Here is a 14,770-nt window from a genome sequence, read left to right on the forward strand (position 1 = left end):
AGGTCCCAAACGTGGTACAATTATAAAATCAACAAAAATGGTTTCCTTCCTGACTCAAATTGACTCGGCAGGTATTCCCAAAATATTTTAATAACTGCAGTTTTGCTGCAATTTGTGTACATCTGCCCAAGGCAAGAACTTTGAAGAGTAACGTTCCTGTGAATTTATGCAATATGGTGTATTTATTAAAAAGTTAAAACGAAAATAAGTCTGTATAGACACACAGGATTAGAAGCACTAGGGTAACAAAACAATGTGTATGTCTAACCTGAGAATCATCGAGAAGCTCCAGAATATTATTTCATGTTTTAGAAGGATATACCACTTTGAAAAGGCCAGCCAGGTTCAGAATCCACTTTAAGTAAAAGGGAAATTAGTAGCCAGCTTTCTACCCAAAGCTCGGTGGCATTGAAATAAGAAAACATCTGGTAGCAGGAAGTTCTGCTCAATATCCAAAAACCTTTAGGGTAAGCTCTAACCAGGCAACCAACAACAGAACTCAGAGCCTGCACCCATGTTACACACTAAGCCCACATACAAATGCATGGCTTGAACGCCGGCTGGAGCGGATTGAAATCATAAAACAACATTCCTAGCTGGTGAAAAATTTGAGAAGGGAAAAACAAAATCTCCGACTTTTTTTTTTTTTTTTTAACCTACCGTTTAAGGGCTCCGCTGGAAAGGTAGGACTCTCCAGAAAAATGATTTCCTCCTGTTCTGTTGTCAAAACCACAAGAAAAGCAAGGGGGTTTGCACCATTCTGTCCCCAGCTCCAGTTCCAAGCTGTCGGTCAGGAACGTCGACGCAGCGGAACAGTTTTCCATTATTCACTTTTTCTGCCCTGAAATGTGTGGGATTCGTGATTATCATCCAAGACTCCAAAGACACTGTGGTTAGATTCCAGGAGGCGGGGCGGGCCAAGAGACTTAGAAGTTCTCAAAAAGTCATCCCAGCCCAAAAAAAAAAAAAAAAAAAAAGCCCGAGAAGCCAACTGCTCAACGACTCTCCCCACCCCACACCCTGATACTAAGGCCGACAGAACTTAGGCAGAAGGCACCCCCGACTGGCTGTGGCAGGAACTTCACATCCGCCACATCCAGGTCGGATCCCGCAGCCCGGACGGCGCCAAGAGGAAAGCAAAGTGGGCAGGACCCACGCGGCACCGGGTCCCGACCCGCCTCCACCCGCAACGTTACCGAAACGTACCGAAGCCCGTTTCCTTCCCTAGAGCAGCGCGGCGGAAACGCCCCGGCGCACAGCCCGGGGTGGGGCTCAGGGACGGCCCCGCAGCAATCTTCAGTCCTCCGGGCGGGGAGGCCAGTCCCGCCAGGTCCCCACTCTGCAGGCCCAAGGGGGCCCGTGTCCCGCGCACCCCGGAGCCCCCCCGCTTGGTGCACCGCGTACCTACACCCCCTCTGGGACTCCAACCCCGGCGTCGGCCAGCTCTCCGTCAGGCACCGGCGAAATTCCCGCCACCGCGCGCCCGCGCTCCCGAGGGGCGGGGCCACGGCGCAGCCCGCCCCCGGGGCTCCGCTCGCGAGGTCTCCGCGGGAACCGCCGGCACTCCGCAGGTTCTCGCGAGAGGCGCTTTTTTTTTTTCTTTCTTCCCCTCTGTGTGAGGAGCTCTAATTGGTCAGTGCGGCTGGAAGGCGGGGCCTCCCGGGGAAGCGAAACTGGAGGCTGAGGTGAGCAAGGCCTGGCGACCGCTGGATTTCCCGTGGGCTGGACCCCGAGAAAAGAGTTTTGCTCCAGCGAGCTCGAAGTGGGTGTCTCGTTAACACCCAGAGCCGCGCCGTCGCCTCTCGTGGCCGCGCTGGTGCCGGCAACTCTTTTGTTAGGATCGAGGATGCCTATTGTTCACGCTCTGTGGACGAGGCATGGGCAGAGAGGAGGAGAAGCCAGTGTAGAGGAGCGCTGAGTAAGTCAAATAGTCCCCCTTGCTTTTGGTATGAAACCGTCGCTCCTCTTATTTACAGTACATCTGAGGTATAGCTCATGTGCAACATATTTTTTTTAAGATTTTATTTATTCATTCACGTATGTATTCATTCATGAGAGACCCAGAGAGAGAGAGAGGCAGGCTCCATGCAGGGAGCCCGACGTGGGACTCGATCCCAGGACCCCGGGGTCACGCCCTGGCCTGAAGGCGGGCGCTAAACCGCTGAGCCACCCGGGCTGCCCCATCGTGTGCAGCATTTTTATCTTTTAAAAAAGGTTTTCTTTAAGATCTACTCAGGAAAAAAAAAAAAAAAAAAAAAGATCTACTCAGGAGATTTTCTGATCCAAATCGGAGATAACACATTTAAGCGTGTCACGGACTTCAGATTCAGGAGAAACGTTACCAACTGCTCATTCGAATCTCCTGTAATTAATTGTGTGTACTCGGCATTGCCCATCCCTCCAGAAGAGTTCGTCCTGTGTTTAATGCCTATACACAGAACCTGTCATAATTCCTCCCTTCAAACCAAATACTGCCCATTTTCTAAGAAATGGGGTGAGGTGGGAAGAAAAACACAATATGATCCCTGACTACAACGTAGGGCTCCTGTGATGGGCGCTATGTCCATTGTGTTCAGATGATGTGCCCTGAGATTTGATGCCTTCCTAGCCACCACTGCAGCTCTTTTTAGGCTCCATGTGGAGTTCTAACATGACGCATAGCCTCATCTACAACAATCCGTAGGAAATAGTGTGTAGATAAGAGAATATAGGACCCTGGCACTGTTTAGGAGACCTGGGCTGGCAGAGAGTCATTATTTCTGCCTCTAATCAAAACATTCAGATAGACCCCTTTTTCCTTTTTTTCAAGGGCCTGTTGAGTGCTCAACTTGGTTGAACCAGTCAGTGGAATGGGAAGAACCAAATTCCCTGTAAATCATGTAAGCTAATACTGTAATGCATTTCAGCAAGAATCCCTGGCAAGTTAACAGCATCCTGAAGAGAGGTAATTAAAGATGCTTAATGAAAAAGGGTCATGTATAAAGATATGGACAGGGTTACTAGAAAACAGAGAGTAATCATAAAACATGCAGAACTAATCAGAGAGTCATTATCACACGTAGGCCTAAGAGGTTTGGAGAAAGACGGATTACCAGAGGCCAAGGAGACTTACCGCTACAGGAGACAGCCACCTACCTGATAACCACCTATGGTACCTTCATAGAGGAAAGTATCTACTGCCAACCCACAACCCAGCAGAGACCACCTGGAAGGATTAAGTATGCAAACCATTTTCCCTCCACACTTCAGTGTCCAACTGGTGGTTTTCATTGACTAAAACCAACCTAAGAACAGAGAGCAAAGATGTAATCTATAAATTTCAGGCTCCTAGGATACAGCCCCGGCTGAAGAAGGGTAGAGAGTGATTCTGACAGAAAAGGGTAAATTTTATAAGGAGACATAATAAACTAAATGTATAACAGAGGTTTAATATACATAAGGGACAAATATTATTAATTATAGGAGAAATAATAATTAGTTACAGACTTCAACACTTCTCTCTCGTAGTTGGTGGAACCAATAGAGAGAAAATTAGTATAGACTTGAACAGCACTACTAACAAACTTGACCTAATTGGTATATTTATAGGTGACTCAACCTGACAATAGCAAAATACACTCTTTACAAGTGCATATGGAACACTAAGGTAGACTGTATTCTTTGCCAGAAATCAAATTTTATCAACTTTAAAGGACTGAAATTGTACAAAGTATGTTGTTGTCCACCACAATGGAATTAAACTAGAAACCAATAACAGATATCTGAAAGAAATCTCTACATATTTGAATATTAAGTAACACTTCTAATTAGCCCATGGATCAGAGAATCACTAGGAAAATGAGAAAATATTTTGAATTAAATGAAAATGAAAGCACATTAGAATTTGTAATTTTAAAAGCTTACCTTAGATAAAAAAGTTCAATGATTTAAATTTCTATCTTAGGAAACTAGAAAAAAACCCAAGCAAAACAAAACCAAGTCAAGCAAAATGAAGGAAATAATAAAGTGGAAAAATAAATGGAATGAAACAGAAGAATAGAGGAAATAAATGCAATCAGAAGATGGCTCTTTGAAGGGGATCTGGGTGGCTCAGTGGATTGGTATCCAACTTTTGATCTCAGCTCAGGTCTTGAACTTGGGATCATGAGTTTTGGCCCCATCTTGGGCTCCATGCTAGATGTGGAACCTACTTTAAAGAAGGAAGGATGGAAGGAAGGAAGGAAGGAGAAAGAAAATGTTGGTTCTTTGAAAAGAGCAGTATAATTGATACACTCTTTAGCCAGCCTGATCAAGCAAAAAAAAAGAGAGAAAATATAAATTACCAATATCAGGAATTAAGATATGTCATCACTACAGACTCTATAGACATTATGAGGATATTAACATTTTTATGCCAGGAAACAGATGAAATGAACAAATTCTTTGATAGATACCCACTGCTAAAGCTCTAAAGAAGATAAAGAAAACTCAAATGGTTCTATTTCTATCCGAGTAATTTTAATCTTTATTTTAAAAACTCTCTCTCTCTCTCTCTCTCTCTCTCTCTCACACACACACACACACACACACACACACCACACACGTACACACAGTTCTTAAAATTCCAGGACCAGGTGGCTTTACTGCTGAATTCTCCCAAACATTTAAGGAAAGAATAATATCAATTCTCTACTAAATCTTCCAAAAGATAGAAAAAGATGAAATACTTCAAAACTCATATAATGTGGCCAAAATTATATGCAAGCTTCACAAAGAAAATTATAACCCAGTATCATTCACATAAAGACAGAAATTTTTCCAAATAAAATCCGGCAATATATATAAAAAAAGAATGACATATACTAAGAAAATCAAGTTCATCTTGAGAATGCAGGGTTGGTTCAAATTTCTAAACAAAATTGGAGTGGTTCATTCTATCAACATCACCTCAATCCTCAGAAAAAAAAATCACTGAAAAATTTAATATTTATTTATGATAAAAACTTGGCAAATCAGGAATGAAAGAAAATTTCCTTAACCTGGTAAATGGCAACGATGGCAAACCTACTACTGAAATCATGAAAATGAATGCTTTTTCCAGAAGACTGGGAATAAGGCAATGATGTCTACTTTCTGTACTTCTATTCAACATTGTGCTGGAGGTAACCAATCCAATAAAGCATGAGAATGAAAGAGATAGAAAAGGAGTCAAGACGGCTATCATTCTTAGATGACATATTTATGTAGAGAAATCCTTAAAACTCTAAAAAAAAAAAAAAGCTATTTAATCTATTTTTTCTGTGGCATATCAACTGGAAGTAGGGGGAGAGAGCGGTTGTTAGAGATTTGGGGAGAGAAAAGATGTGTCCTCATCATATTAGTACGTAAAAAAGTGTATTTACTAGGAAAGTGCAGTAGGAATGTCTGGGGGTGTTGAGTGACTATTTGAGATTTATGATGAAAAATTAAGAGTTTAGTTAGCTTAGTTTTGTGATTTTCTCCCAACAATATTAAGAAGGGGAGGACATATGATAGAATTTGAATGTTGTATTAATGAACCCATTCTGACTTACTGTTTCCTTTTAAATGTATTTATAAATCTTCTATTCGATAACTACTATGTTATCAGATTCAATGTCATGTTTTTAATAGGGAAACTTTATAAATTCAACTGAATCTAATATATCCCAAAGGTTAATTTCAGAAGTGTTACCACCATTTTAATTGAAATCTTATTTAAAGTTTAAGACCATTTCCTCATACCTTAAATGAAACCGACAGTCACATTGCCTTTATAGTTACTACTTATAAGTCTGGAATTGGTTTTAGCATTTTGGTAAAATCTGACCAATATTATAACACAGCTCTAATGATCTTAGTATACAATTGGCCATCATTGAGGATACACTAAGAGAGCTAACTCAGTTATGAAAATATTAGGTTTTCTCTATGAACTATCTATTGCCAGTGTGTATACAACCCACCTTCAGTTGACTTTCTAGCAACTCACAGTATTTTATTACACTAATTATGTGCAAGAGATAATGAACTAATGTTCCAAGTGCTACTTGGAACATAGATATCATGATTTAAATGACTACTTCAGCAGTGATGGGAAGATTTAGTTACTTGAGAAGGAGCAACTTTTCTGTATCATAAAAGGAATTCTCCTGCAGGTGTTGTGTGCATTGGGTCATTAACAATGTAGTATACCCTATAGGGACTTAAACATCTGGACCCAAGGAAATTTCATTATTGATCCTCATTCATTTTTCTGTACATTTACTATCATCGCCTCCTGTATATGCTGTCATTTTATTTCCTTTTGCCTCCTGAAGCTTGATTCATCAATTATCCCTCTTCTTTTTACCTTCAATCTCTCCCTCTCCCTTGCCCTTTTTCTTGAAGCTCACCAAGGTAGGCAGTTTCTAACATGGCCCCCAAGAATCTCTGCTGCCTGTATTCATGCCTTTGTGTAATCATTTCCACTTAAGTGTGGACTAAACCTAATGACTTGCTAATAATGAAAAGAATAAGGCAAAAATTGATGGCATATCACTTCTATGATTAGGTTACAAAAGACTGTGAGTTCTGTTTTGCTCACACTCTCTCTCAATGTCACTTTTTCCCTCTTGCTTTCTCAACTTGTTTACTTTGAGGAAGTAAACTGCCATGTTTGGGAAGACTATATGTCAAAAACTGAGGGCACGTTCTGGCCAACAGCCAGTGAGGAACTGTGGCCCTCAGTCTAATAGTTCACAAGGAAATGAATCCTGATAACCAGTGTGAGTGAGCTTGGGCAATGGATTTTTCCCCAGTTGCATCTTGAAATGACAAAGCCTAACCGATTACGATTACGTAGAATTTAACCTTGTCTAGACAGGGATTTGTCCTTTGCCCTTGGTTTATGGAAAGCATCTCTAAATAAGCTTTGGAATGTTTTGTGTGATGAGAGTGTCTTTTTGCCTGGGGACCTTGGGTCATCCTGGATAATCTGACAGTATGGGTTTAGGGTGGACCTGGCCTCATCCAAAAGACCAACAGCGTGATTTAGGGTGGGGTTTGGGGTCATGCAATATCAGTCAACCTGGATACTGAGATCAACCACATGGGTAATGATTTGATCATGCCTATATAATATAATGGAGCTCCAATAAAAACTCTGAACACCAAGGCTTGGGTAAGTTTCTCTAATTGGCAGTATTCCAGTCTGATTACTGAAGATTGTATGGGTGCTCTACTATTATTTCCTAAACATTTGTGGAATAGATTTTCATGTCATATAACGTAATTTTTTTTTTTTTTTTAGATTTTATTTATTTGAGAGGGAGAAAAAGAGAAAGCAAGTGAAAGCATAAGAGCAGGGGGAGGGAGAAGTGGACTCCTTGCCAAGCAGAGAGTCTGATGCGAGGCTTGATTTCAGGACACTGGAATCATGATCCGAGGCAAAGGCAAATGCTTAACTGACTGAGCCACCCAGGCACCCCAACACATATCTTATACACACACACTATATATGTAATATATATAATATACATAATACATATATATATATATTACATACTGTAACAGAATAATTGTGGCCATATCTGTCTCCTTACTAGATTATTCACTTGAAATTTGTCCATTATTATGTTCTTAGTGTTTAGGATAGTACTTGCATATACTAAGTAGGTCCTTAAAAGTACTTCTGACTAAATGAATAAAATATTGTATCAGGTGTTCAGCTATTAACAATCTTATCTTTTGGGGGGAAATCTTTTTGAAAGATGTTATAATTGCACCTTCTTAGCCTTGGAGTTTCAGCTGAGGCAACAATATGAGAAAAATTATTGTAAGGTATGCCATATTCTGAGACGCTAGATCATTATTACAAAGAAGATGGCCCAAATTTGTTTTTGTCAGCATTAGCTGATCATTTAATTTTAGTCTTTGTTTAAAAAAAAAAATTCACTAGCAGTTAGAGTTTCACGAGTGGGGGTTTCTTTAGAGACTACATGTGGAAGCCTGTACTTTTACCAAGGCAAGGGAAGGAACTGCTGAGAACCACTTTCAAAGATTCATATGTATCCCCTGGCATTTGAAGCAGGGGATCCCAGTCTCTGTGCTGACAAATCTAAAGGCAAAAGGTTGGCTGGAGTGGCTTGTGGTGTTAGGGCAAGGAGAGAGTGCCATAGAGAGAGTGTGCTATATTGCCACTGGGGTGGGTAAACAGTGTTTGGGTCCTGAGGGAGGTAGCCAGACCTGAGGAGTCTTAAGAGGAAGCTTATCCAAGAGGACCTCCTGGAGGACTCAGGTGACATCAAGAGGAAGAGACTGGAAGGTCACTGGAAATTGGGTGTTAGGGAGCAGTCATCTGCAGTTGCCAAGAGGAGTTACAAATTGGATCAAAACTCTTCCTTGCTTAAAATCCTTAAGTGGCCTCCATCTATAGTTAGAGTGAAATCTAAACTCCTCATGTTTCTGTTTTGACCCCTTATGTCCACAGTCTTATCTTGTACCACTCTCTATTTCTTTTGCAAATTAACCACACTGCCCTTTCAGTTCTCACACATTCTTTCCTGCCTCAAAATGTTTGTGCAAACTCTGCCTTATGCCATAACTTTTTTTTTTTCTCTTGCCTTTTCTAGGCCTGGCTCCTTTTTATCCTTGAGATTTTAGCTAAGATTTCTGTTGTAAATTTCTGTAATAGCTTGAGTTGGGTAAAGCTGCAAATGATATAAAACTCAGAATAACTATGGCTTAATAAGAAAAATAATCTTTCCCTCTCACATGAGAGTCATAGAATCAGTCTAGACCTGGTGGTGTCGCATGGTAGCAGGATCTCCAGAGCTTTAAATCTTGTGTCTCTATGATGTGTGGCCTCTATTGCAAGTTCACCTCTTAATTCATGAAGGCTGCTTTTGCTGTGGCCAGCACATGTATATTCTAGCTGTCTGGAAAGAAAAAAAGGGAAAAGGGCATGTAAGCCCCTAAGCTGAATTCTAGAAGTTGCTCATACTACATATGTTTACACATAGCATCACAGGCCATATTTTGGAAACCATAATGTCCACCCTCAGATGTGCCTAGGCATTTCACCTAGTTTCTGACCCACTTTGGTACTTCCTTGTTCTTAGTTTAGCCGTGTCACATCTTGCTAACAAGCTAGACAAGCTGGGAAGGACAATCTATTCTAACTAAAATTAGGGGACAGGTTGATATGAATATGAGGGACAACTAGCAGTTGTCCTGGCAAATACCCATTGGTTTTATTTTCTCATAGTGCTAAATTATAGAGCCTAAAACATTTCCCTCTCATTGAAGCCTTCTATGATCACTTGATCTAAAGTAAATTTCTATAATAATTTGGGTTGGGTTCAGCTACAAGTGACAAAATTTCAGCATAGAAGTGGCTTAACAAGAAAACAGTTTAATCCCCTTTCATGTGAAAGTCATGCATTTATTCTAGGGTTTGCATGGAATTTTATGGTGTCTAGAAAGAGAATGAGTTAAATGTCATGTCATTCAGTTACACTAGTTATATCAGCAAACTATAGTTTGCTATAGTCCATGGGCCACATCTGGCCTGCCATCAGGTTTTCTAAGTTTTATTGAAACTCAGAGATACCCATTAGTTAACATATTGTCTGTGGTTACTTTTTCCCTACAGCTTCAGAGTTGCAACTAAGAGTGTATGGTCCACAAAGCCTAAACTATTTGCTACTTGGCCCTTTATGGAAAAAAAACCTGCCAACCCTTGAATGATATTAATAGGTTTGTTATATAATGTTTACTTAAAGGCATCAATTTCCTTGGAGCTCAAAGATTTTTCCCTCTGAAAACCAGACATTTTTTTTTAATTTTTTATTTATTTATGATAGTCACACAGAGAGAGAGAGAGAGGCAGAGACACAGGCAGAGGGAGAAGCAGGCTCCATGCACCAGGAGCTCGACGTGGGATTCGATCCCGGGTCTCCAGGATCGCGCCCTGGGCCAAAGGCAGGCGCTAAACCGCTGCGCCACCCAGGGATCCCTGAAAACCAGAAATTATAAGTAAAAGTGTTTTAATATGTCCCTGCAACACACTTGCTACCCCCACCCAGTATCTTCTTTAATTTTCTGTTTCTTTTTTTTTTTTTTTTTCAGGAAGTGAGTGATGAAGACTCTTTAATTTTTTTACTTTGCAATGTTTTCTGGCTAATCCTTAAGATGCCACCATTCTAAGACTCAAAGAGTGCCAGAGCAGAAAAGTACTTTAAGAGTCAGGGTATAGGATACTCTGGTGTGTCACCCAGATACTCCTTCCAGGATAAAAGATTTCTTTTCCCCTAACTGCTGAAGTGCTGCTGTCTGCTCTGGGCTATCAGCTCTTTTCAGAATTGCTTTGAGTAAAGAGAGCCAGCTTACCGAAATCGGTGCATCTGATATCCAATGGCAATGGCATGAAGGTATAAATGCCCAGTCTTCCCTCCTCCTGACTTAAGTTGGGATAACTGTGAAGGGTTATCTCATCTTCTGAGCTCCCATCAGTTGGCTGAAGCCTCATGGAAATTACATTGCAGCTCAACATCTCCCTCTGCCCTGTACTCCTTTTTCCCCCCTTCCTTCCACAGGTGATTGTTCCCAAGAGAACTCCTTAGTAAACTTCTTGCATATTAATCTCTACTCTTACTTTCATGATTTTCAGAAGCTGAATCTTATGGATTTTCTAAGGCACAGATTTGGGAACGGGGAGAGCCAGAACTGGTGGTCTATTTAGAAGATCAAACCAGCTACAACATTTCCTTAAACCAAAGCCTAATCCAGAACAAGGCCCCAATTATCTCCAATTCTATGAGGACTAAGAGAGGTGAAGATGCTGTAGAAGAAAAATTTGAAGCTAGCAGAGATTGCTTTGCTTCATGAAGTTTAAGAAGCCATCTCTATAACATCAAAGTCCAAAGTACAACAACAAAGTACAAAGTACAGCTTCTAATGTGGTGTGTGTGAATATATATATGCAATGGAATATTACTCAGCCATTAGAAACAACAACTTCCCACCATTTGCTTCAACATGGATGGAACTGGAGTGTATTATGCTGAATGAAGTAAGTCAGAAGGACAATCATTATATGGTTTCACTCATATGGGGAATATAAAAAATAGGGAAAGGAGAGAAAATGAGTGGGAAAATTTAGAGAGGATGACAAAACATGAGAGACTCCTAACTCTGGGAAATGAACAAGGGGTAATGGAAGGGAAGGTGGGCGGGGGAATGGAGTGACTGGGTAACAGGCACTGAGGAGGGCACTTGAAGAGATGAGCACTGGGTGTTACATGTTGGCGTATCTAACTCCAATAAAAAAACATACAAATTTATATATATATATAAAACAAAACGTACCACTTCTATAAAGTACAAAGTACAAGCTGATGTAGAAGCTGCAGTAAGTTATCCAGAAGATCTAATTAAGATAATTAATGAAGATGGCAATACTAAACAATAGATTTTCAATGTAGATGAAACAGCCTTCTGTTGGAAGAAAATGCCATCTAGGACTTTGATAGCTAGGAGATTAAATCAATGCTTGGTTTCAAGGCTTCAAAGCTTCAAAGGACAGGCTGACTATCCTGTTAGGGGCTAATGCAGCTGGTGACTTTAAGTTGAATCCAGTGTTCATTTGCCATTCTGAAAATCCTTAAGAATTATGCAAAATCTATTCTACTTGTGCTCTATAATGGAAAAACAAAGCCTGAATGAAGCACATCTATTTCAAATATGGTTTACTGAGTCTTTTAAGTCTACTGTTGAGACCTAATACTCAGAAAAAGATTCCTTTCAAAATATTACTGGTCACGGACAATACACCTGGTCACTCAAGAGCTGTGATAGAGATGTATAGTGAGATTAAGGCTGCTTTTATGCCTTTTAACACAACATCTACTCTGCAACCTGTGGATCAAGTAGTAATTTTGGCTTTCAATTTTTATTATTTAAGAAATACATTTTGTAAGGCTCTAGCTGCCATAGATTGTGATTCCTCTGATACATCTTTGTAAAGTAAATGGAAAACCTTCACCATTCTAGAAGCCATTAAGAACATTCATAATTCATGGGAAGAGATCAAAATATCAGTAATAACAGGAGCTTGAAAGAAGTTGATTCCAATCCTCATGATTGAATTGGAGGGATTTAAGACTCCAGTGGAGAAAGTCACTGCAGATGTGGTAGCAACAGCAAAGAACTGGAATTAGTAGTGGAGCCTGAAGATGGTACTAATTTGCTGCAATCTTATGGTAAAACTTGAATGGGTAAGGAGTTCCTTCTGATGGATGAACAAAGAGAGCAGTTTCTTGAGATGAATCTACTCCTCATGAAGATGCTGTGAAAGTTGTTGAAATGACAAAGACTTTAGAGTATTACACAAACTTAGCTGAATAAGCATTAGCAGGGTTTGAGAGGATTGACACTGATTTTGATAAAAAGTTCTTCCTCTGGGTAAAATGCTATCAAACAGCATCGCGTGCTACAGAGAAATCATTTGTGAAAGAGTTAATCAATAAAGAAAACTACATTGTTGTCTATTTTAAGAAATTGTCAGAGCCACCCCGACCTTCAGCAACCACCAGTCGGATCAGCCATCAACATCAAGACAAGATTTTCCACCAGCAAGATTACAATTTACTTAAAAAGCTCAGATGGTGGTTAGCATTGTTTAGCAATAAAGTTTTTTAAATTAAAGTGTATATATTGTTTTTTAAAGACATGATGCTATTGCACACTTAATAGAATAAGTTTAGTGTAAACATAACTTTGATATGCATTAGGAAGCCAAAAAATTCATCTGACTCACTTTATTGCAATATTCACTTTATTGTAGTGGTCAGAAACTGAACCTAAAACATATACTAGGTGTAGCTGTGATAGCCCCTTTAATGTCTTGTCTGATAATTTTACTTATATGTGGTCATTGCAGGATTGACCTCTGTTGGTTATATTTTCCCTTGAAATTTGGTCAGATTTGCTGATTCTTTTCATGTTCAGTAGTTTTGATTATATCCTCTACAATTTCATTTTTATGAGACTGGAATTCTATTAGAATACTTCAAATAATGTTTTGTTTTGGGGAGAGGCTTGCGGGTTTTAGGAAACAATAGTCCAGTTAGGTTCAAACTGTTAATTTTTGTGGATGAATATCTTTTCAGTTTTCAAAGCATCCGTTCTGCTGTTTGGGTCTACCCTTTGCATATGCCACTTGAGTTAGTTTGAAGCTTGGGCAGTTGGTTATATACATGTTCAATTTGCAAAACCTTTGATTCACTTCTTTGGTTATGATTCACATGTGTATGACTTGTATTGAATCATACACAGAAGTAAGTGCTTTCCCCCAGCTCTGCCCTCACCAGATTTCCCCTACATTCTCTGGCTCCAAGGGACTTTTTTTCCTGGTTCTTCTGGGTAAAAATACGGAGTTCTTTCAGTTGAGGTCCTCTTGAACTGCCATAGTTTGAGAGGTTTCCATGTGATAAGCCCCCTCTGGAAAAAGCAATGGAAGGAAAGAGAAGAATCTTTAAAAAGGAGAGAGACCCCCCCCCCCCCGCCCCATACACACATTCTTTGCACAACAAAGGTATTTTTATTCCTTTTTCTATTCTAAGATGTGAAGCTTTGCTCAAAGTTTTAGGGGCTCACCCTACATCCACCATAACAATACAGCTCTGTCATTATGGCTGGACTTGGGGAAGGCCTGAGAAGGAGCCTCTTTTTCTGGTCTTTTGCAAGAAAGATGGGTTTGTATTGCACTTTTGCTGTGCATGCTCATGATGGAGTTTGCTGATTCTGTCCACCTTTGGGTCAAAGCTGGGGAAAAAAAAAAAAAGAACAGTAATCTTGTCACCACTGTATTGATCTTTAGATTTTGACTTTACTCTCCCATGTACCTGGTATTCTTTAAGTTGCAGAATCCTGAGGTATTTTCTTTTTGTTTTTGTCCAGAAAACAAAAATTGCAGTTGGTGAGTAAGATGTGCTCTAGTGGACTTACTCTTTTCTGGCCAGCAGTGGACCATAGGTGAAACTATCAAACATAATTTTCACATTTGATAAGAGGATGCAGAGACCAATCAGGGAGACAATTGCTGCCATCATAGGAAAGAAGTTGTTAAATTCTCTCTTCATTTATTAAATAGAGATAATGCCACCATCCTGTTATTTTTTGTTTAAAATGTATTTTAATTTACAGCTTCACATGCATATGAACTCACGTATTACAGCAAAAGTTGTAAAGGTTGTGCAGGGTTACACAGAGACTGCACACTGAAACAGTTACGAGTTAAAATTTGGAAGATGAGAAGGGCGGCACTTTGTTGTTTTTTCACTCTATGCATTTTGTATTTTTTTAGAAATGGCTAAGCCAAACTAAGGAAAGAAGAATCTTCCTGACCCTAAGATTTCTAGTTGATATTAGATTAGACTTCACAGATTTCTTATTATTTACATCTAATTTCTTTTTTTTTTTTTAAAGATTTTATTTATTTATTTATTCATGAGAATACACACAGAGAGAGAGAGAGAGGCAGAGACACAGGCAGAGGGAGAAGCAGGCTCCATGCAGGGAGCCTGTCATGGGACTCCCTCCCAGGTCTCCAGGATCACACCCTGGGCTGAAGGCGGCGCTACACCGCAGAGCCACCGGAGCTGCCCTCACATCTAATTACTAACTGCAGTAGAACCCTTTGGTGGTTGTCTACCCACCTCATCATAACCTTCTTACTTTAAGGCCCGGTCCTTGGCAGCCCTGTGTGTGGGAAAAGATCCTGACTCCCTGG

General features: G+C 40.1%; 2 protein-coding genes across 5 annotated transcripts in view; one reads left to right on the forward strand and one right to left on the reverse strand.

Moving 5' to 3' along the window:
- Nucleotides 1-1,554, reverse strand: part of MMS22L (MMS22 like, DNA repair protein) — a 129,234-nt gene extending 127,680 nt beyond the window's left edge. For 3 of the 4 annotated variants that reach the window (XR_005368040.1, XM_038554766.1, XM_038554764.1), the window contains exons 1-2: nt 1,405-1,554; nt 661-841 (exon numbers count right to left, since the gene is read on the reverse strand). Coding sequence is in view for 3 of the 4 variants with exons in the window: in XM_038554766.1 (XP_038410694.1) it covers nt 661-824 (164 nt within the window). In the remaining variant the exon portion in view is untranslated. Of the gene's footprint in view, nt 1-660; nt 842-1,206; nt 1,341-1,404 lie in introns of those variants that run through there. The other variant, XM_038554765.1, reaches the window with a different exon arrangement.
- Nucleotides 847-14,770, forward strand: part of LOC119874292 — a 399,775-nt gene continuing 385,851 nt past the window's right edge. Inside the window, exons 1-3 of the mRNA XM_038555051.1 lie at nt 847-892; nt 1,051-1,584; nt 1,691-1,918. Of these exons, the coding sequence (XP_038410979.1) occupies nt 847-892; nt 1,051-1,584; nt 1,691-1,918 (808 nt within the window). The remainder of the gene's footprint in view (nt 893-1,050; nt 1,585-1,690; nt 1,919-14,770) is intronic.

This window comes from Canis lupus, chromosome 12 (genome assembly GCF_011100685.1).
Source record: "Canis lupus familiaris isolate Mischka breed German Shepherd chromosome 12, alternate assembly UU_Cfam_GSD_1.0, whole genome shotgun sequence".
Taxonomy (NCBI): domain Eukaryota; kingdom Metazoa; phylum Chordata; class Mammalia; order Carnivora; family Canidae; genus Canis; species Canis lupus.